This window comes from Ranitomeya variabilis, chromosome 4, assembly GCF_051348905.1.
Source record: "Ranitomeya variabilis isolate aRanVar5 chromosome 4, aRanVar5.hap1, whole genome shotgun sequence".
Classification (NCBI taxonomy): domain Eukaryota; kingdom Metazoa; phylum Chordata; class Amphibia; order Anura; family Dendrobatidae; genus Ranitomeya; species Ranitomeya variabilis.
In genome coordinates this window covers 730,810,293-730,833,502 of record NC_135235.1, presented here as the reverse complement: position 1 = coordinate 730,833,502, position 23,210 = coordinate 730,810,293, and the positions used below count along the sequence as shown (strand labels likewise).

General features: G+C 44.1%; 1 protein-coding gene across 1 annotated transcript in view; it reads right to left on the bottom strand.

The window, feature by feature from the left end:
• Positions 1-23,210, bottom strand: part of LOC143767954 (uncharacterized) — a 43,365-nt gene that overhangs the window by 17,296 nt on the left and 2,859 nt on the right. Inside the window, exons 2-7 of the mRNA XM_077256518.1 lie at positions 21,937-22,059; positions 21,628-21,807; positions 21,417-21,540; positions 21,236-21,333; positions 20,947-21,037; positions 14,732-14,872 (exon numbers count right to left, since the gene is read on the bottom strand). Coding sequence (XP_077112633.1) covers positions 14,732-14,872; positions 20,947-21,037; positions 21,236-21,333; positions 21,417-21,540; positions 21,628-21,807; positions 21,937-22,059 — 757 coding nt within the window. The remainder of the gene's footprint in view (positions 1-14,731; positions 14,873-20,946; positions 21,038-21,235; positions 21,334-21,416; positions 21,541-21,627; positions 21,808-21,936; positions 22,060-23,210) is intronic.

Below are 23,210 nucleotides of genomic sequence, written 5' to 3'. Positions count from 1 at the left end.
CCTTCTATTGCAAACTTGGTAATGAGTTGGTGGGAAGAATCCTACATCTATAATGACGAGAATCCGTTCAAAGATTGCATATGCTGGTACGGTAGATACATCGATGATTTGATCCTTATTTGGAATTCCGATGTATCTACCGTACAAGATCTTACCAATTACTTTAATTGTAATCCTTTTAATCTCAAATTTATCTCACGGCATGACCATACATCTATAGAGTTTTTGGATTTGAAATTGAGGGGCATACCTAATACCCCTATCATCACTTCCACTTTTCGGAAAAATACAGCAGGAAACACAATACTGCGCGCAAATAGTCACCATCCCAAGCATACAATTAAAAGTATTCCTGTGGGAGAGATGGTAAGGGCAAAACGAAATTGTAGCAGACAAGATGATTACTCTCAAGAAATTGAGGGAATAAAAGAGAGACTTATGCAGAGAGGCTACAGTGATTGGCATCTGAAAAGAGCAGAAAAAATCGTCGGACGACGATCACGTTTTCATACTAAAGAAAATCGTAACCAACCTCCACAAAACCCAATCACTGCAGTCTTTCAATATAGTAGCCAATTTAACTCCATAAAGAAAATTATCAATAATAATCTGGTCATCCTTAAAGAGGATCCCGATATAGCTGAAGTCCTGAGAAATGGATGCAGAATTGTGTCCAGAAAGGCACCCTCTTTGGGTTCTAGTCTCTCACCGAGCTCTTTTAGTACTCCTCACACACAGCCTTCTCATTGGCTCAGTACGAAAGGCTTCTATAAATGTGGTGCTGTGGCATGTAAAACGTGTAAATTCTCGAGCAAATGCTGCATTTTCTCTGATGCTGCCAACCAAAATACTTTTTCAATTAAAACATTTCTTAATTGCAATACTAAAAATGTGGTATACATTATGGAATGCACAGCCTGTCATCTGAAATATGTTGGGAGCACTATACGCTCTCTCAAGAAAAGAATTCGTGAACATATCTATGATATTGAGAACGTAAATGCCAACAGAAATACATCACAAGTCTCACAACATTTTATTAGTTGTCATCAGTCTAATCTTGAGTCACTTAAAATCTATGCAATCGAAAAAATCAATAGACCGTTTAGAGGAGGAGACACTGAAGCGACCTTGAGAAATAGAGAAATATGGTGGATTTTTAAACTTGGAACCAGAATTCCGAATGGTTTAAATAAAAGGAAGGATTTAATGCTATTTTATTGACATATTGGTAGTTTACCATTAATGCAGTTTTTCTTTCCACCTTTAGTCATCGACTATGTGTGGCACATTCTTTCTATATAGATTCTGCCTATTACTCGCACAATAATATAACAATTTATTCTTCCATGTATTATAACCTCCTTTTTCTTTCTTCCCCCTGCTTAGCAATCACGCTGACAGTTTCACCACGACGCTCATAGCGGCGCTATACTTTGTTTTGACAAAGATAGTCTCAAAGTCACGATGTCTTTGAGGATGATTGTTTTACAACCATTCATGAGTCCATAATAATCTCCAGGCCACTCTGAAACTAAAAAAACTTGTAGCTCTGCTGATTGCGAGTCTTACATGTACTATTTAACCGTGAATGGAGCCAACATTTATTGGCACCCATAAAAGTTCGTGTCCTTCTTCTAATAGCTTTCCCTGCATCCAAATAAATAATTAATTAAATCTTCTTCAATAAATCCTTACTGAGGATTAATACTTATGCATTCACTTCCTTATATTTTTGGACTGTTTTCCTTTTGCTTAGTGACTGTGTTTATAATGCTATTGCGGTTAAATCGGCGCTTTAAATTCATCACGACAATGAGAGCTCCTAGGTTACTATCACCTCATATGTAATTGTTACATGCTAATATTTATTTACGAACCTGACATATTTTCGAGGTTATCTCGGCACTGAAAGAGCTTGTAGCTCTGCCGTTAATGAGCTCCTCTTGCACTTCGCACCTCCGTACACAGCAAGCATTTACTGATATATATAACCTCCTTTTTCTTTCTTCCCCCTGCTTAGTAATTACGCTGACAGTTTTATCACGACGCTTACAGCGGCGCTACACTTTGTTTTGATAAAGATAGTCTCAAATTTACGATGTCTTTGAGGATGATTGTTTTACAACCATTTATGAGCCCATAATAATCTTCAGGCCACTCTGAAACTAAAAAAACTTGTAGCTCTGCTGATTGCGAGTCTTACATGTACTATTTAACTGTGAATGGAGCCAACATTTACTGGCACCCATAAAAGTTCGTGTCCTTCTTCTAAATAGCTTTCCCCGCATTTAAATAAATAATTAATTAAATCTTCTTCAATAAATTCCTACCAAGGATTAATATTTATGCATCCATTCACTTATATCTTCTTTTGTACTGTTTTCCTTTTGCTTAGTGACTGTGTTTATAACGCTATTGCGGTTAAATCGGTGCTTTAAATTTATCACGACAATGAGAGTTCCTAGGTTACTATCACCTCATATGTAATTGTTACATGCTTATATTTATTTACGAACCTGACATATCCCGAGGTGATTCCGGCACTGAAAAAGCCTGTAGCTCTGCCGTTAATGAGCTCCTCTTGCATTTCGCACCTCCGTACACAGCAAGCATTTACTGATATATATAAAAGTTCGTGTCCCTCCTCAAACCACATTTTTTGTATCATTTTCTTATTAAATTAAATATTTATGAAATTTGACATAAAATATACTCAAGTCTCAATACCTATGTGTTCTTTGTTAACATATCATATTTTATGTCTCGTCCAAAATTTGTGATTGCATCAGGTACATTCTATTTAGATTATTATATTAGCATTTTCTACAGTTCTAAATGTAATTTTGTACTTAGGTCTATATTTATTTAATTATCATATGTGGTTTTTTTCATTTTTTGTCCATCTTTTGTCATTTTTCTGTATTTTCTTGTATTTTTCTTGTATTCACTCAGCTAGAACATTTGTCTTGATTTTAAATAGCGTTCGTTGTGTCATGTCCATGTGCATCTACTTTATTGAACTGATTTATTTAAACTAATCACAATACCGGTGTGATGACCGGATATCAGTATATAAGCATGAGACATGACACATACCAGGTATCATGATTAAGGGTGCTCAGTCACCGGAAACGCGTTGATCTTGGTTTTAATGTGCTGATGTTTTGTCCTCACACGCTATTTTGAAGTGAAATAAAGCTACGGATCTTTCACTGCATCGTTGAGCTGGATTCTTTTCCTTTTATGTTTGCCTACGCCCTGACACAGCGGTTCCGTGCTCCGAGCCTCCGGGAATGTCGATATGGTGAGCTGGACTTTGTTTTTTCTTACTTCATAAATGGACCATGCAAACTAATCTCTGATTTGGTGGATTATTTTTTAAAACCATTAGTTGCCAATTTGCTATCATATATAAGAGACACAACATCCGCCCTTCAAAGTTTGGACCAGTTAATTCTTGAGGATAATACGATTATTATCACGGCGGATGTTGAATCTCTATATCAGGGGTGTCAAACTGCATTCCTCAAGGGCCGCAAACAGGTCATGTTTTCAGGATTTCCTTAGCATTGAACAAGGTGCTGTAATCATTATGTGTGTAGGTGATTAAATTATCACCTGTGCAATACAAGGAAATCCAGAAAACATGACCTGTTTGTGGCCCTTGAGGAATGCAGTTTGACACCCCTGCTCTATATACCTCCATCAGCCATGAGGACGGTCTGGAGGTGGTACGTCTGTTCCTTAGTTCCAGCTCTCTGGATAGCTCTCTCGGATTTTATTTTGATCCTTTTGGAATTTTTGTTAACTCATAATGCCTTCATCTTCAAAGGTCAGACATTTTTGCAAATTCAAGGCACTGCGATGGGTGCCTCCTGTGCCCCATCGTATGCCAACCTATTTTTGGGGGCATGGGAGAGGGACGTCTTTCATAGTGACCTCGTCCAGGAGATGGACCTTGTCCAAAACTGGATGAGGTACATTGAGGACGTCCTCTTCCTCTGAGAAGGCACCCCGACAGAACTAGAAAATCTGATTCTAATAGCTTAACCCCTTTCTGACATATGATGTACTATCCCGTCGAGGTGGTATGGGTCCGTATGACCACCGACGGGATAGTACGTCATCACCGATCAGGCGCGCTTACGGGGGGGGGGGGAGCGTGGCCGAGTGTCAGCTGACTACCGCAGCTGACATCCGGCACTATGTGCCAGGAGCGGCCACGGACCGCTCCTGGCACATTAACCCCCAGCACACTGCGATCAAAGATGATCGCAGCATTCTGGCGGCACAGGGAAACATCGCGCAGGGAGGGGGCTCTCTGCGTGCTTCCCTGAGACCCTCGGAGCAAAGCGATGTGATCACGTTGCTCCAGGGGTCTCCTACCTCCTCCTCCCTGCAGGCCCAGATCAAAAATGGCCGCAGGGGCCTTACGGGTCCTGCAGGGAGGTGGCTTCCAAACGCCTGCTCAGAGCAGGCGCCGGGAAGCCTCCCTGCGGTGCCTGTGTGATCGCTGATCTGACACAGTGCACAGCGGTGACAGAACAAAAAAAAACAAAAAAACCAAAAATTCCTAAATAAGGAAGAAAAAAAAAAAAAAGTTCCAATAAATACATTTCTTTATCTAAATAATAAAAAAAAAATATATAAGTACACATTTAGTATCGCCGCATCCGTAACAACCCGGGCTATAAAACTGTCCCACTAGTTAATTCCTTCAGTGAACACCGTAAAAAAAACAAAAACAAAAAAAACACGAGGCAAAAAAAACGACGCTTTATTATCATACCGCCAAACAAAAAGTGGAATAACATGCGATCAAAAAGATGGATATAAATAACCATGGTACCGCTGAAAACATCTTGTCCCGCAAAAAAACGAGCCGCCATACAGCATCATCAACGAAAAATAAAGTTATAGTCCTCAGAATAAAGCTTTATCAACTTTACCAAAAGTGGAACGGTATAAGCGCCCCCCCGAAAGAAATTCATGAATAGCTGGTTTTTGTTCATTCTACCTCACAAATCGGAATAAAAAGCCAAAAAACAAGAGCTCACATGACTCAACCAAAATATGGAAAAATTACAGCTCTCAAAATGTGGAGACGCAAAAACTATTTTTTGCAATGAAAAGCGTCTTTTAGTGTGTGACGGCTGCCTATCATAAAAATCCGCCCCAAAAAATACGCTATAAAAGTAAATCAAACCCCCCTTCGTTAGGGAAAAATAATAACATTTTAAAAAATGTATTTATTTCCATTTTCCCATTAGGGTTAGGGCTAGGGTTAGGGTTGGGGCTAAAGTTAGGGTTGAGGCTAAAGTAAGGGTTTGGATTACATTTACGGTTGGGATTACGGTCAGGGGTGTGTTTGGGTTAGGGTTTCAGTTAGAATTGGGGGGTTTCCACTGTTTAGGCACATCAGGGGCTCTCCAAATGCGACATGGCGTCCGATCTCAATTTCAGCCAATTCTGCGTTGAAAAAGTAAAACAGTGCTCCTTCCCTTCCGAGCTCTCCCGTGTGCCCAAACACAGGGGTTTACCCCAACATATGGGGTATCAGCGAACTCAGGACAAATTGGACAACAACTTTTGTTGTCCAAATTTCTCCTGTTACCCTTGGGAAAATACAAAACCGGAGGCTTAAAAAGAATTTTTGTGGAAAAAAAAAAGAATTTTTATTTTCACGGCTCTGCGTTATAAACTGTAGTGAAACACTTGGGAGTTCAAAGTTCTCACAACACATCTAGATAAGTTCCTTGGGGGGTCTAGTTTCCAATATGGGGTCACTTGTGGGGGTTTCTACTGTTTAGATACATCAGGGGCTCTGCAAATGCAATGTGACGCCTGCAGACCAATCCATCTAAGCCTGCATTCCAAACGGCGCGCCTTCCCTTCCAAGCTCTGCCATGCACCCAAAAGGAGGTTCCCCCCCACATATGGGGTATCAGCATACTCAGGACAAATAGGACAACTGTTGGGGTCGAATTTCTCCTGTTACCCTTGGGAAAATACAAAACTGGGGGCTAAAAAATAATTTTTGTGGGAATTTTTTATTTTTATTTTCACGGCTCTGCGTTATAAACTGTAGTGAAACGCTTCAAAGTTTTCACAACACATCTAGTTAAGTTCCTTGGGGGGTCTTCTTTCCAAAATGGTGTCACTTGTGGGGGGTTTCAATGTTTAGGCACATCAGGGGCTCTCCAAACGCAACATGTCGTCCCATCTCAATTCCAGTCAATTTTGCATTGAAAAGTCAAATGGCGCTCCTTCCCTTCCGAGCTCTGCCATGCGCCCAAACGGTGGTTCCCTCCCCACATATGGGGTATCAGTGTACTCAGGACAAATTGGACAACAACTTTTGGGGTCTAATTTCTCCTGTTACCCTTGGTAAAATAAAATAAATTTGAGCTGAAGTAAATTTTTTGTGACAAAGTTAAATATTCATTTTTTTTTTTAAACATTCCAAAAATTCCTGTGAGAACACCTGAAGGGCTAAATAAACTTCTTGAATGTCGTTTTGAGTACCTTGAGGGGTGCAGTTTTTAGAATGGTGTCACACTTGGGTATTTTCCATCATATACACCCCTCAAAGTGACTTCAAATGTGATGTGGTCCCTAAAAAAATAAATAAAAAAAAAAAAAAATGGTGTTGTAAAAATGAGAAATTGCTGGTCAACTTTTAACCCTTGACTCCCTAACAAAAAAAATTTTGGTTCCAAAATTGTGCTGATGTAAAGTAGACATGTGGGAAATGTTACTTATTAAGTATTTTGTGTGACATATCTCTGTGATTTAAGGGCATAAAATTCCAAATTTGGAAAATTGCGAAATTTTCAAAATTTTCGCCATATTTCCATTTTTTTACAAGTAAACGCAGGTAATATCAAATAAATTTTACCACTATCATGAATTACAATATGTCACGAGAAAACAATGTCAGAATCATCATGATCCGTTGAAGCATTCCAGAGTTATAACCTCATAAAGAGACAGTGGTCAGAATTGTAAAAATTAACCCGGTCATTAACGTGCAAACCACCCTTGGGGTTAACAATAACAATCGTAACATCAGATTGGACGTTCAAATTTGATAGAGAGACTGACTTTCTAGATATCAAGTTAACAGTAGGACCCGATGGCCACCTTGAAAAGGATGTTTTTAAAGAAGCTTACAGCCATGAACGCTTTACTGTCAACTGATTCTTCTCATCCTATATCTACAGTTCGAGGGATCCCGATAGAACAATTGCTCCGTGTAAAAAGAATATGTTCCAATATGGAGAAGTACAAAAAACAGGCTACGGACCTCACACAAAGATTAATTAACAGAGGATACGGCAAAAGATCTAAAAAAAGAGGCTACTTTAGAGCAGAAAAAAATTACACGTAACCAACTTCTCTATAGCCCACCAACATCGGCAAAACAGGACGCCCCGAATGAGGTACGATTCATCTCCACTTACAGTCATCAGTGGATCAATTTCAAGTCTATTATTCGCAAACATTGGGAGGTGTTATTGGTTGACCCTACCTTACGATGCATTCTACCTTCTGAACCATCCTTTGCGGCCAGGAGATCGGCAAATCTTTGGTACATACTAGTCCATAGTCATTATGAGCCCCAGAGGGTTGGTAGGCATCCCGGATCGCCAGCCTTCTTTCCCTGCGGCCTTTGTAAGGGCTGTCTCAGTCATGTAAAATCAGGGACGTTCACAAAGCATGATGGATCTCGGTCATACACCACAAGAAAACATCTGAGCTGTACTTCACAAGGTGTTATATACCACGCACAATGTCCATGCAAAAAAAGTTTACATCGGCATGACCACCAGGGAAATAAAGGTAAGGACAGGTGAGCATGTCAGGGACATTGAGAAGGCCAAAACTAGTGATGATGATTCAGCCTTAAAGTCCCTCCCCAGACATTTTAAACCTCACCATGGTTGTAACTCCAGAGGCCTTGTGGTCAAAGCTATTGATCAGGTGGATTTAGGCTCACGTGGTGGTGACATGACCAGGACTCTGTCACAAGTGGAGAGTAAGGTTGAGCGAAACGGATCGGACAAATTCAAAAATCACCGACTTTCGGCAGAGTCGGGTTTCATAAAACCCGACCCGATCCTAGTGTAGGATCGGTCATGAGTTGGCGATCTTCACGCCAAAGTCGCGTTTCGAATGACGTGTTCAGCGCCATTCCTCAGCCAATGAAGGAGGACGCAGAATGTGGGCAGCGTGATGACATAGGTCTCGGTCCCCACCATCTTAGAGAAGGGCATGACAGTGATTGGCTTGCTTTCTGCGTCGTCACAGGGGCTATAAAGGGGCATGCACGCCGACCGCCATCTTACTTCTGCCGATCTCAGCATAGGGAGAGGTTGCTGCAGCTTCATCAGAAGGGATATAGTTAGGGAGGGAAGATTAACCCCCAAACCGCTTGTGCTGTAGCGATTTCCACTGTCCAACACCACCTTTTCTTTGCAGGGACAGTGGAGGCTAGATTTTTGTGAATCAGCTCTGTAGCTTATTAGGCTGCCTTATAAGGCTCCCTGATAGCTGCATTGCTGTTTGTAAGCAGCTGTGCAAACCAACTGCTTTTTTAAAAGCAAAAATCCTTTCCGCACAGTTATCTTGTTTATTTGTCCACACTTGTGTGCAGCAGTCCTTTTTATTGCTGGCTGCCATTCTTGTCCTGAGATCATTGTAGGGAGATTGAAATTGTAGTACAGTCCTTGTATTTTTTGATATATCTGCCAGCCACGTTCTGCCACTTCCATTGTGTAGTGTAACACACTGGGCCTGAGTTTTGCTGCAGTCTCCCCCCCAAAAAAGGGAGATTTAAATTGCCACTAAGTGGATTTAAGTCAGTTCTGTTAGTCGTATATCTTCCAGCCACGTTCTGCCACTTACATTGTGTACTGTAATACACTGGGCCAGAGTTTGGCTGCAGTCTCGCCCCCAAAAAAGGGAGATTTAAATTCTCAACAAGTTTAGATACACCTTCTACCTTGTTTTACAGTACCATATAACGGTAGTTATTTTGGTTACATTTTCCCAAAAATGAGGAAGTCTGGTGGAAGAGGCCGTGGGCGGTCGTTGCCAGCTGGTAATGATGGTGGTGGTGGTGGGAAAAGCAAAATAGCACCTAAGGCTCGAGTTTTTGAGCCAGCGTCATCGTCTGGCCACACAAGGCCTCGAAGGCTCCCTTTTCTGGGAGTAGGAAAAACGCTTTTAAAACCGGAGCAGCAGGAAAAAGTTTTGGCTTTCCTTGCTGACTCAGCCTCTAGCTCTTTCGCCTCCTCTTCAGAAAGTTCCAAATATAAAAGCAGCGAGTCGTCAGTGGATGCTCCCGGTCAGGAAGAAGTCGCTTCCTTGTGTCCTTCACCCAAACCAAAAGTGAAGGATGCGTCAGGCGACACTACAGGTTACTCCATGGAGCTCTTTACACATACCGTGCCTGGGTAATGCTACGTTCACATTTGCGTTGTGCGGCGCAGCGTCGGCGACGCAATGCAAAACGCATGAACGCAGCGTTTTGTGACGCATGCGTTCATTTTTTGCATCATTTTTGGCACAGAAAAAAACTGCATCATGCAGCGTCCTCTGCGCCCTGACAGATGCGCCATAATGACGCACGTGTCACAAAACGCAAGACAACGCATGTCCATGCCCCCCCCATGTTAAATATAGGGGCGCATGACGCATGCGTCGCCCGACGCTGCGCCGCACAACGCTAATGTGAACGTAGCATTAGAAAGGGAAATTGTTAACAGCCCATTACAAGATGAATCGGACATGGAGTGCACTGATGCACAGCCACAGCTAGATTATTATGCTGTTCCATTGACTCAGATCACTACATTGCCCTCGCAGTGTACTGAGCCAGAATCTGACCCTGATGAGACTATGGTGCCCCGTCCCGAACGCTATAGCACCTTACACGGTGACACAGAGGAAGGTGCACATGACATTGAAGAGGAGGTGATAGATGACCCAGTTGTTGACCCAGATTGGCAGCCATTGGTGGAAGAGGGTGCCGCTGACAGTAGCTCAGAAGCGGAGAAGGAAGATCCGCAGCAGCCATCTACATCGCAACAGCTTTCATCTGGCAGGCCAAAAACGTTTGTCAAAAACAAAAACAGTTTTAGGACAGCGTGGCCATCTGGTGAAAGTAGCACAGCGTGCAATGCCTGAAAATGTTATCCATAGTAGGATGAGTGCAGTGTGGCAATTTTTTAACCAAGATCCGAATGATCAGTCAAAAGTTATCTGTAAGAAATGCTCAAAGACCTTTAGCAGAGGGAAGAATCTCCAAAATTTAAATACAATGTGCATGCGTAGATATTTAACCAGCATGCACTTGCAAGCCTGGACTAACTACCAAACGTCCCGTACCGTTGGTGCACCTGCTCAGAATGAAGGTAGTCAGCAATGCTACAATGCTTCCCTCACTGTAAACCCACCGGTTAGGACACCATCAGCAGCAAATGTGGAGGTATCGTCGCCAGGCCAAAGCAGTCAGGGAATCACAAGGTTATTGGTAGGAAACACTGTATGTAGGTCAACATCGAGAATACCATCACCAACCCTCTCTCAATCCGCCATGTCCACCACCACCACCCCCGCTAGTTCCACCATATGCAGCTCTCCAGTCCAGCTCACCCTACAAGAGACTCTCGTTAGGAAAAGGAAGTACTCATCCTCTCATCCGCGTACACAGGGTTTGAACGCCCACATTGCTAGACTAATCTCGTTAGAGATGATGCCCTACCGGTTGGTTGAAAGCAAAGCTTTTAAAGCCCTGATGGCCTACGCAGTACCACGCTATGACCTACCCAGTCGGCACTTCTTTGCGAGAAAAGCCATCCCAGCCCTCCACCAGCATGTCAAAGACCGCATTGTCCATGCACTGAGGCAATCAGTCAGTAGAAAGGTGCACCTCACAACAGATGCATGGACCAGTAGGCATGGCCAGGGACGTTACGTGTCCATCACGGCACACTGGGTTAATGTGGTGGATGCAGGGTCCACAGGGGACACCATAGTGGGACAGTTCTGCCTAGCCCACGGTCTAGGAAACAGTTGGCAGTAGGCATTCGATCCTCCTCCTCCAGCAGAAGCGAAAGCTCGTCCACAGAGCGCAGTCGCACGACCACTCCATCCGCAGCTGCCAGTGTTGCACACGAGGTGTCCCATTATGGAACAGCTAGTGGCAAGCGTCAGCAGGCTGTGTTGGAAATTAAGTGTTTGGGCGACAACAGACACACCGTGGAAGTTCTGGCCGAGTTCTTGCAGCAAGAAACTCATTCATGGCTGGGCAGTGTACATCTTGAGGCAGACAACGTAGTCAGTGATAACGGAAGGAATTTTATGGCTGCCATAGCCCTTTCAGAACTGAAACACATACCTTGCCTGGCTCACACCTTGAACCTGGTAGTGCAGTGTTTCCTGAAAAGTTATCCGGGGTTACCAGCCCTGCTCCTGAAGGTGCGAAGACTTTGCTCACACATCCGCCCGTACACTCCAGCCGTATGCAGAACCATCAGCGATCGTTGAAGCTTCCCCAGCACCGACTAATAATCGACGTTGCAACAAGGTGGAACTCCACACTGCACATGCTTCAGAGGCTGTGCGAACAGAGGCGTGCTGTAATGTATTTGTGGGAGGATACACATACACGGGCAGGCAGTTGGATGGCAGACATGGAGTTGTCAGGTGTGCAGTGGTCGAAGCTACAAGACCTCTGTCAAGTCCTTCAGTGTTTTGAGGAATGCACACGGCTGGTAAGTGCAGACGACGCCATCATAAGCATGAGCATCCCACTAATGCGTCTGCTGATGCAAAGTTTGACGCACATTAAGGAGCAGGCGTCTGCAGCCGAGGAGGAGGGAAGCCTTGATGACAGTCAGCCATTGTCTGCTCAGGGAACTCTCCTGGACGAGGTGGTGGACGAAGAGGAGGAGGAGGAGGAGGAGGATGATGGGGATGAATATTTATGGGAGGAGGATGCTTCTCAGGGGGCAATAGAAACTGGTGGCGTTGCAAGGTCAGGTACAGGGTTTTTGCGGGAGACAAGTGATGTTGATTTGCAAGAAAGTGCTCCTCAACCCAGCACAAGCAGTGAATTGACACCTGGAACATTGGCCCACATGGCTGAGTATGCCTTGCGTATCCTAAAAAGGGACCCCGCATTATCAAAATGATGACCGATGACGATTACTGGTTGGCCTGCCTCCTGGATCCACGATATAAAGGAAAATTACAAAATATCATGCCACATGAGAACCTTGAGCAAATATTGGCTACCAAACAAGCAACTCTTGTAGACCGTTTGGTTCAGGCATTCCCAGCACACAGCGGCGGTGATGGTTCTCACACGACCTGCAGGGGGCAACATGGCAGAGGTGTTAGATGTGCACAAATCCGAAGTGGCGTTGGACAGAGGGGTTTTATGACCAGGTTGTGGAGTGATTTTGCAATAACCGCAGACACGACAGGTACTGCTGCATCGATTCAAAGTGACAGGAGACAGCATTTATCCAGTATGGTTACAAACTATTTTTCCTCCCTTATCGATATTCTCCCTCACAGGTCATTCCCCTTTGCATCTAAAATAGACGCCTGGCCTGAATTGGCAGAATATGCATTACAGGAGCTCGCTTGCCCTGCTGCTAGTGTGCGATCAGAAAGAGTCTTCAGTGCTGCTGGTTCAATACTGACCGAAAAAAGGACTCGTCTGGCTACCCAAAACATTGATGATCTAACCTTCACTAAAATGAACCAATCATGGATTTCAAATTATTTTGCCCCACCTTCCCCTGCTGACACGTAGCTTGTCTGAAAAATGTCTTGCTTTTGGCCTCCTCTTACTGACTGCTCCAGTTCCTCCATTTGCAGCTGCTGAATGTCCACCATAGGCCATTTTTTTACCTCCCTAAATGGGCTGACTCCCCCCACAGGGCCGTGGTCACCACCTGGCGCAAGCACCCGTGCGAGTGCCGTTTGCCTGGACAGGTGGGTGTGCCCACTCTTGGGCGACGGCACTGACACAGGGTCCCTCATAGTACAATGAAGTGTCTCTGACGGTGGTGGTGCACACCCAAAGTCAGACACACCGTCGTAATATGAGGGGCCCTGTGCCAAAACCGCTGCCCACGAGAGAGTGTTCCCCCCCAGCTCAAACAGTGCTCTACCACTTGCAAAACTTACCTCTCACTGCTCCACCACTGTAGTCTGTGCTGTTAAATCCTTCAATGGCAATGCCAATACAAATTTGTTGAAATGATAGATGATAGTAAAAATATACAGAGGCCCTGTCCTACATTTACACCAGTTAATACTTTGCGCCAACTACCACTGTCTGCTACTCAGCAGAGGAGCCCACCCCTGTACCTAGCTATGCCACCTGTTTATTTATGAGCATTTTTGGGCAGACATTTAGCTCACTTTATTATTTTGGCCTACTAACTGTGTCAGCCAGTCCTTACAGTTGTCCTCCACTGAACAAAGCTATGCCGCCTGTGTACTGTTACCAGTTTAGAACTGCATTTAGCCTACTTACTTTTTTGAGCCTAGTAACTGTCTGCCGCTCACTACAGTTTTCCTCCACTGAACAAAGCTATGCCGCCTGTTTAGTCCTGTTACCAATTTTGAACTGCATTTAGCCTACTTTATTATTTGGGCCTATATCTGTGTTTCCTCCTCATCCTGCCCATTGCCCAGCCAGTGCTAGATGAGTCTGCTGGTACATTGACCCAGACCACTACATTCCCCTTGCACTCTACACAGCCAGAATCTGACCCTGCTGAAAGTCAGTTTACCCTTCCCGCATACTATACCACCTTACATGGGGACAAAGAGGAAGGTGCAGATGAAAGTGCAGGTTCCTTCATCAGGTGGAGGGGTATACTCATTGGCAACATCACTGGCACAGGGCCCCTCATAGTACGCAAAAGTGTCTCTGGCAGTGGGAGGCGCCGCCCGCCGTCAAACACACAGCCGTACTATGAGGGGCCCTTTGCCAGTGCCAACTAGTGGCCCCCCCCCTGCTTGCTCAGGATCACAGCACTTGCAAAGTTGAAATACTTACCTCTCCCTGCTTCACCGCGGTGACGTATTCCGCGTTTCCTGGGCCCACGAAAATCTTGAGCCAGCCCTACCCCCCCACAACTTTAGCCAAATGACCCCCTGTTTTCAATGCCTAACTATTATTATAAAGTAAGTTAAGATTGACAAGCTTAAGTAATAAGAATTGATGTTTTTGGCATTAAAATGGGCACTGTAGGTGTTTTCCTGTCCTCCACGCACAGCCGACTTTGATTCCCCATTGACTTGCATTGGGTTTCGTGTTTCAGTCGGCCCCCGACTTGTCGCAATAATCGGCTGATTTCACCCGACCCGACTTTTGAAAAAGTCGGGTTTCGCGAAACCCAACTCGATCCTAAAAAAGTAAAAGTCGCTCAACTCTAGTGGAGAGCAGTTGGATATATCGCTCGGGAACCAGGGGTCTTAATGAAAGCCTGGGTTTTTCAGCGTTTCTTTAAATTTCAGGTTCAATCCTATGTGCAAATTGGGGTATCCTTTTTAGGGGTATTTGGGTTGTAATTGTGGTTGTCCCATTTTATATACTTATATTCTTTTATTTAGTTTTTTTTTTTTTAATTCTCTTTATATACTTTCAATCTATCTATATGTACATCTAATTGTGTTTTGTATTTATTAGGTAACTTACCCTGGGGGCTTTTTCCTTGGGTCTTCTGCGTGGCCATGTCGTGCATGGATTTTTTAGCTGCAGTGCCATTTTCTTTACATGTGTTCCCCTGGATCCGGAATGTTGGACTGTGGGAGTTGTCTTCGGGTTGTGGATTTCCTCCTTATGGACCAAAAAAAAAAGAAGCAATCAAGAAATCTTTTTATTTTTATTATAATTGGCTCGAATATTACTGTAATTTTTTAAGGAATTGGTTGGACTTATTATTTTATGTTAATGGATGCTTAAGTGTGGTCAATTACCTTTTGTGTATGGTGATGTTGATAGTGATTCTATTATGGTTAGGCTCTGCACATGAAACTGTATAATTTTTCTATCTAGTGTAGATTCAGATTATTTAATCTGGCCATGTGTTTACATTCAAGAGACCATGACTTTATAGTTACTGGAGACACTAACGTTGATGCACATATTATCATGGGTCTTCTTTTCTGCACTTGTCACTTTATGATAATCAAATTTAAGTTTGTTGAGCTTCATGAATAAATTCACACTATCTGGTCACCTCACTTACTTTATGTTTAGTTTAATTTATTTTTTTATTATTTATAAAAATATTTTATTTATTTTTCTATTGGGCACGGTCACGATTATTCAGTAATAAATTATTAAGTTATTCCGTATGATTGCCTTTTTTCTTATAATGTATTGGGATTCTATCACATTTAATCTCTTCTCATCACTCCTTTTCCTTTGCGCTTACCGGCGGGTTAATAGAGATTCTTTCTCTTCCTCCTTACGTGATGTCTTGCAACAGTGCGCACGCGTGTGACGTCACCTCTCCCTGCACTTCCGGAAGCGCTTCGCTCTGGCATCGCTTGCATCCAGGGAGCGCATTGACTGAAGAGCTTTCAATAGGTGGAGAAGGTTGACCGACACATGCGCCGCTATGTTTTAAGACTCTCGCCAATAAACGGCACTTGGCATTTCTATACGGCACTACCATTGGCCACTTTGTCCTTTAAAAAGCCCTCCCTACTCCTCTACTGCACGCCCCGGAAGAAGCTACGGGCAAAACACGTGTCGTAGAGAAGGGGAACTACCGGACCACTCACTTCAATTTATGACCGTCTGAATTCAGGTATAACTTCATTCTGTGGTGCACATTTGGCTATACTTTCTATGCAGGGCCACCTATGATTAGGATCTGGGGTCTCTTGATTCTTTTGGACACTGTTTAGACCTCCGTTTATACATTCATCTATTATCCTTATCGGATGTGTCCCTCTCCATTTATAAGTAAATGCCTTAGTTTATGTGCATACTTATACTAAATAATTATTTATTTTATTTACGTTAATCTTCACTTGAGCAAGTAACCTATCCATGAATTTTGGTCTGTATTTATGTCCGGGCGCCCCCACTGGGTATTTCTGCATTTATTTGCTCTGATATTTTAATGATTATTAATAAAAGTATCTTTGTATTGAATCTTATGGTCCTCTTCGTTTATGTCCACTGTCTAATCACAGTTGGACATTTTGTTGTGATAAACGCTTTGAAGTTCCATTGCATAATAATTCCCAGGACAATTTTTTGGTAATTTTAGATCTCAGAGGGGCCTACAACCTGATTCGTATACGTCAAGGAGACGAATGGAAAACAGCCTTCAAACACTCGTGATGGACATTATGAATACCTGGTATGATGTAAGATACCACCGGTGGGCTATGGAGGAAAGCAGCTTTCCTCCATAGCCCTCTCACTCACCGGTGGTATCGCCACATGACGGACCTGGGTAATAAGCATCATCCCCCTTTGCAAGTTTCCTGCCAAGTACTGGAGGGCTGCTTATCTCTTACCACGTCACAGCCCCACAGGTTCACATTAGCTTTCCCCCTCCTGGGCATTCCTACTGAAGGGTGGGCTTGCCATATGTCTTACCGAGGCACTCAGGGCCATTCCTGTCACAAGTCCTTTGCATATTCAAGTAGCGCTGCTCCTCTCCTGTTATGTGAATAGCCCCACCAGGTCCAGTTGGCATTACCGTCACCAGACCGCACACAGTCACCTTTATTCCCATAATTTCATATGACATCCAGCACAAAACTGTTAACTGTGGATTCACTTTCCTCAACCGGGATATTATAACAAAGTGTTTCTTTTCCAGTTTTCTCCAATAAGGATATTCTGATGAAGGTTCTATGACGGACCGAAAACGTTTAATGTAATCTATTTGGTCTGGATGTACAATAAAGAAGGAAACATTTTTTTCTAATATTGAGTGCCAAGTAATTTTCTTGCCTTTGGGCAAAACAAAACGGTAGCATTTCATGCAGTCCTTGCACTAGTTGGGGTCAGCCTACTCCGGGTTAACAATGTCCTTACACAAACACTATGTGCACCAACCCTCTCCTGGAGTCTTCCTCTCCAGGTACTCAACTGCCCAGACTAAGGCTGTGTGCACACGTTGCGGATTCTTCGCTATAAAACACATAAAAAAATGCATACATTATGCATCCCATCATTTAGAATGCATTCCGCAATTTTTGTGCACATGATGTGTTTATTTCCACACAAAAAACGCATTGCGGCAAAAAATGCATCATGTTCATTCATTTTGCGGATTTTTTGCTTTTTTTCCCCGCTATTTAATGCATTGGAAAGGTCCGGAAAAAAACGCACAAAAAACGCATCAAAAACACGCAAAACACACATCAAAACCGCAAGAAAAACGCTTGCGGATTTCTTGCAGAAAATGTCCGGTTTTGCTCGGGAAATTACTGCAAGAAATCCTGAACGTGTGCACATAGCCTAACTCTCAACTATCTAAAGCCAGACGATGTGACTCTCAATAATGTCAGGCTCATATGATCAGTCACAGGATGATTATTATTTTTTATTTATATAGCACCATTGATTCCATGGTGCTGCACATGAGAAGGGATTACATACAAATTACAGATATCACTTACAGTAAACAAAACTAACAACGACAGACTGGTACAGAGGGGCGAGGACCCTGCCCTTGCAGGCTTACATTCTACAGGATTATGGGGAAGGAGACCGTAGGTCGAGGGTTGCAGTAGCTCAGATGGTGTTGAGGTGGCCGTGTGGTCATTACAGGCTGTAAGCTTCTTTGAAGAGGTGAGTTTTCAGGTTTCTTTTGAAGGATCCAAATGTGGTGGAGAAAAGGACGTGTTGGGGGCACAGAATTCCAGAGGATGGGGGATATTTGGGAGAAGTCTTGGAGGCGATTGGGTGAGGAGCGAATAAGCGTGGAGGAGAGAAGGAGGTCTTGGGAGGGCCGGAGATTACATGAGGGAAGATATTGAGAGATTAGTTTGGAAATATACGGAGGAGAAAGGTTATGGATGGCTTTGTAGGTCAGTGTTCGTAGTTTAAACTGGATACGCTGAGGAAATGGGAGCCAGTGAAGAGATCTGCAAAGAGGGGAAGTGGAGGAGTAGTGAGGAGAGAGATAAGTTAGTCGGGCAGCAGAGTTAAGGACGGACTGGAGGGGTGCGAGAGTGTTGGAAGGTAGGCCACAGAGGAGGATGTTGCAGTAGTCGAGGCGGGAGATGATTAGGGCATGCACAAGCATTTTGGTGGAGTGTGGGTTGAGGAAAGGACAGATTCAGGAAATATTTTTGAGCTGGAGACGACAGGAGGTGGCGAGAGCTTGGATGTGCGGTTTGAAGGACAGGGCATAGTCCAGGGTTACTCCGAGGCAGAGGATTTTGGGGACAGGGGAAAGTGTGATTTCATTTATTTTGATAGATAGATAAGTTAGGGAAGATATGCGAGATGGAGGAAAGATAATGAGTTCAGATTTGTCAACATTGAGCTTGAGGAAGCGAGAGAAGGAGGATATGGCTGATAGACACTCTGGGATTCTGGAGAGCAGAGAGGTGACATCTGGGCCAGAGAGGTAGATCTGAGTGTCATCAGCATATAGATGGTACTGAAAGCCATAGGACCTTATGAATTGTCCCAGGCCGAGCGTATAGATTGAGAAGAGTAAGGGCCCAAGGACAGAGCCTTGGAGGGACACCAACAGAGAGGGGGCAAGATGAAGAGTTAGTATGGGAGTAGGAAACGCTAATGTGCGGTTGGTAAGGTATGAGGAGATCCAAGATAGGGCGATGTCTTTGACCCCAAAGGAAGAGAAGATCTGTAATAGGAGGCAGTGGTCAACTGTGTCGAAGGCAGAGGACAGGTCTAGAAGGAGGAGTATAGAGAATTGTCTGTTAGCTTTGGCTGTAAGTAAGTCGTTAGTAATTTTGGTCAGGGCAGTCTCAGTGGAATGGTGAGGACGGAAGCCAGATTGTAGGTTGTCGAAGAGAGAGTTAGATGCAAAGTGAGAGGAAAGTTCAGCATGGACGTGCTGCTCAAGGAGTTTGGATGCAAATGGGAGCAAAGATTTGGGGCAATAGCTGGACATAGCGCTTGGGTCAACGGATGGCTTTTTGAGGATAGGTGGGATTGTGGCATGTTTGAAAGCAGTGGGGAAGGTACCAGAAGTTAGTGATAGGTTGAAGAGATGGGTTAGGGATGGGATTATTGTGGTGGCGAGGTTGGGGAGGAGGTGGGATGGGATGGGGTCAAGTGCACAAGTGGTGAGGTGTGATTTGGAGAGAAGATGAGCAAGCTCCCCTTCAGTGATTTTGGAGAGGGAGGTTATGGGATTTGGGCATTGGTCTGGTATACAAAGAGGTTGTGGTGGTTTGACCACAAAGATTTACCTTGTTTGGTCGATATTATTTTTGAAGTGCGTGGCAAAAGTGTTGAACTCTTTGGGGTTGTGGTATAAGGAAGATACGAGGGTTGTGAAGTAGGCCTGTTTAGCAGAGGTGAGAGCCGATTTGAATGCAAGTGTTGCTTGTTTGAGTGCAGTGAAATCGTCTTGCGAATGTGTTTTCTTCCAACGGCGTTCTGCAATTCTGGATACTTGCCGAAGCATTTTAGTGATGTTTAGTGATTGTGCCAGGGTTGTCTATTGGTTCGTCGCACTCTGCTATGCATGACACGGGCGACCATGTCGATAGCTGATGCAAGAGTGGCATTGTAGAAAGCATAGGCAGTGTCTGTGTCGTGGAGTGAGGATATGGATGCTAGTGGTAGGATAGAGTCAGAAAGTGTATGGGTGTCTAGGTGCACGGGGTTCCTGAGTGGGTGCCCATGTTTCTTGACATGGGTGACAGGTGAGGAGGACAGGGATGAGAAAGTGAGTAGATGGTGGTCAGATAGAGGGAGAGGGGAGGTTGTGAAGTTAGATAGGGAGCAGAAACGGGTGAAGACAAGGTCTAATGTGTGTCCATCTGTGTGGGTGGCTGAGGAGGACCACTGAGTAAGTCCAAAGGATGAAGTAAGGGACAGGAGTTTGGAGGCTGCTGACTGGTGGGTGTCAATGGGGGATGTTGAAATCACCCATGATGATGGTGGGAATGTCAGCAGAGAGAAAGTGAAGAATGGTCAATAAAGGCAGCGGTCGGGCCCGGCCATTTGGAGGTTGTAGGGGGGAGTAGATGCGGACAGTGTGGAATTCAAAAGAAGGGAGGATAAGGGAGGGTAGAGGTGGGATTGGATTAAAGGTATGGTTGGAAGAAAGGAGAAGACACACTCCCCCACCATGTTTATTGCCAGGGCGATGAGTGTGGGTGAAGTGGAAGCCACCGTAACAGTGCAGCGGGCGAGGCTGTGTCAGAGGATGTCAGCCATGTTTCGGTGATGATGACATCACACATTTTCCTGTAAGGACACTACAGGGGAGATACGTGGACATTCTCCCTCCTGCTCTATGAATGTCCACTAAAATCAGCCTATAAAATAACTTGCAGTAAACTGACCCAACACGTAGTGTGCTGGAGGAAACTATTCTGGTTTTACCTCACTGAAGCCATGCGCAGTGACACATATCTCCCTCCCATCACTTTACCAGTGACTGTCACACTAAGCACGCTGTCATTTGACTTTTAAGTTTACAGATCTAGGCAGGTAAGTGTCAGCCTCTTCTAATTCGAGGGGGTAGGTGGATCCTCCAGGTTGTACATTCCATAGAAAAGGATTTCACAATTTCACAAAGTAATTTCAACATTTTCAGATGGAGGAGAATGTTGTAGTCCATTGGCAAAATGGTGACTGTGGTACAGCCGGACTACACCACCGATAAAGCAGCCACAGCAGGTGACTGAGAACAAACTGTGACTTCTCTGCATTTCAAGGTTACTACTCACCTGGGTAGTCATATGTAGGAATCTCCTCTTTACACCACTCATCACCCTTCACATATGTCTCTGTAGTATTACTATGGGTCAGATCTTCACCCTGAAACAAATGTTGTAAAAGTCACAGACAGAGGTAGAAGTCCCATCTATGATCAGCTCTAATCCTGCCATCTCCACCGTTCTCATTATACAAGTATAAAACATATAATACTGGTGGATAAAACAAGACTGAGCACAAGAACTTCACAGCAGTCTACACATCTTAGGGGAGATCTCATGACACCTTCTCTCCAACTACCTGATGATCCTGAGGAACGTTGGGATCTTCTTGTGTACAGTCCTGTGGAAGAAGAGGATGGGGACATCTCTCTGGTGTTGTCCTCTTACTGGATAGAACTGGAGGAAACACATACAGGGACTGAATTCATTCTTTACATACAGATAATTATAGGCCATGTGTAATTAGTCCTGTGCATTACCTGGTGATGTGAGGGGCTGGGGAACCTCCATCATGACGTCCTTATACAGATCTTTGTGTCCTTCTAAATACTCCCACTCCTCCATGGAGAAATAGACAGCGACATCCTGACACCTTATAGGAACCTGACACATACAATGATATCATCATCCCCCCGATCCCTTCATAGTGTTACTGTACGTATAATGTCCCAGCATTCCCAGCAGTGTCACCTCTCCAGTCAGCAGCTCAATCATCTTGTAGGTGAGTTCTAGGATCTTCTGGTCATTGATGTTCTCATGCATCAGGGGATGAGGTGGAGGCCCCATGATTGGGCTCAGGGGTCTTCCCCATCCCTCAGACACAGGGTCCTGACAGCGCTCCTTAGAGGTCTTCTTCACTACTATGTAATCCTGGTTATGGAGAGACACATTAGTAAATCTCACTACAGACATTTCCAGAGTCCTCACCTCTCCAGTTCTGTCCATCTGTTATTCCCATAGATAAGAATGATGTAATGTGACGTCACCAGAATCTCTCACCTCTCCAGTAAGCCGGAAAAGGATCTCTAGGGTGAGGTGTATTATCCTCTCCGCCATCTTGTCTCTGTCCATATCCATCCTTAATGGGTAGTTCAGAAAAAAAATCTTAATATAGAAGATGTTCTATGAAAGGATCAGATATGGTAGAGACCTGAGTTAAAGGATGAGCCGATGTAACATCATAAAAATTCTCTGTAATTAGCAAATTGCTGGAGATAATAAAGCAAACACATCAGGAGACAGAACGTGTAGATGTTGTATTTAGAGTTGAGCACATTTGTCCGGGTCCCTGCTAAGTCAGCAAGCTATAGCACTAACTGAATAAGCTGCAGAGGGAACCAGGATATATGGAGCGCGCTGGTTGACCAGATGATCGGTGCTGCAGCTGCATGTGTCGCGGCTGTGTCACTATCACAACAAATGCATGGAGAGCTCGATACACAGGCAGCGCTCTCCATGCATGTGTTGTGAAAGCGACACAGCAGTGACACATGCAGCTGCAGTACCGATCATCTGGTCAACCGGCGCGCTCCATATATCCGGGTTCCCTCTGCAGCTTATTCAGTTAGTGCTATAGCTTGCCGAGTAAGTAGGAACCTAAACAAATTCACTCGACTCTAGTTCTTTAGTCTTGTATGGACTGGAACATAAGTGAATTGCTGAGTAGGACATCTCCTCCATGCTCCCAATCACTGGCGATGTTACTCACTGCTTTGGCGACTGATTGTTACAGCCAATCATAAGTTCGTTAGGACTGAGCAGAAAATACAGAGACTGGCGGGGACCCAGGCAGCAATTGTAATTTTGTTATTTTACACTATTTAGTTTCCTTCTTTACATCTCCTAATAAATCCTATATATTTAGGCCGCAGACAACAAGCAGTTTCTCCCTCGGAGTCGGCAGCTGAATACGTTCCTCATAGACTCATCTTCCATAACGCTAATTCTCGTCTCATTTACCGACACTGGAATCGGCATTAGTAATACTGCAGGAGATATTCATTACACGTGACAGGAGAAATAACGACTTCATGATGAGGACGACATCTTCATCTTCTACTACGGCTCTAGAAACATATTTGGCCAGAGTCCGTCACTGACTCCATCACCACCGGCCGTCTATATGAAGGTTTCCCGTCTTCCCCGCACTGTAATCTTCTATCACGTTAGATCTCAGGTCTGATTCACACACAGAAGCCTGAGGTTTTTATAAAAGCATTTTTACTTGCACAAACACCGTGGACAGAAACTATCTGATCCCAAAGTCTCCGTGT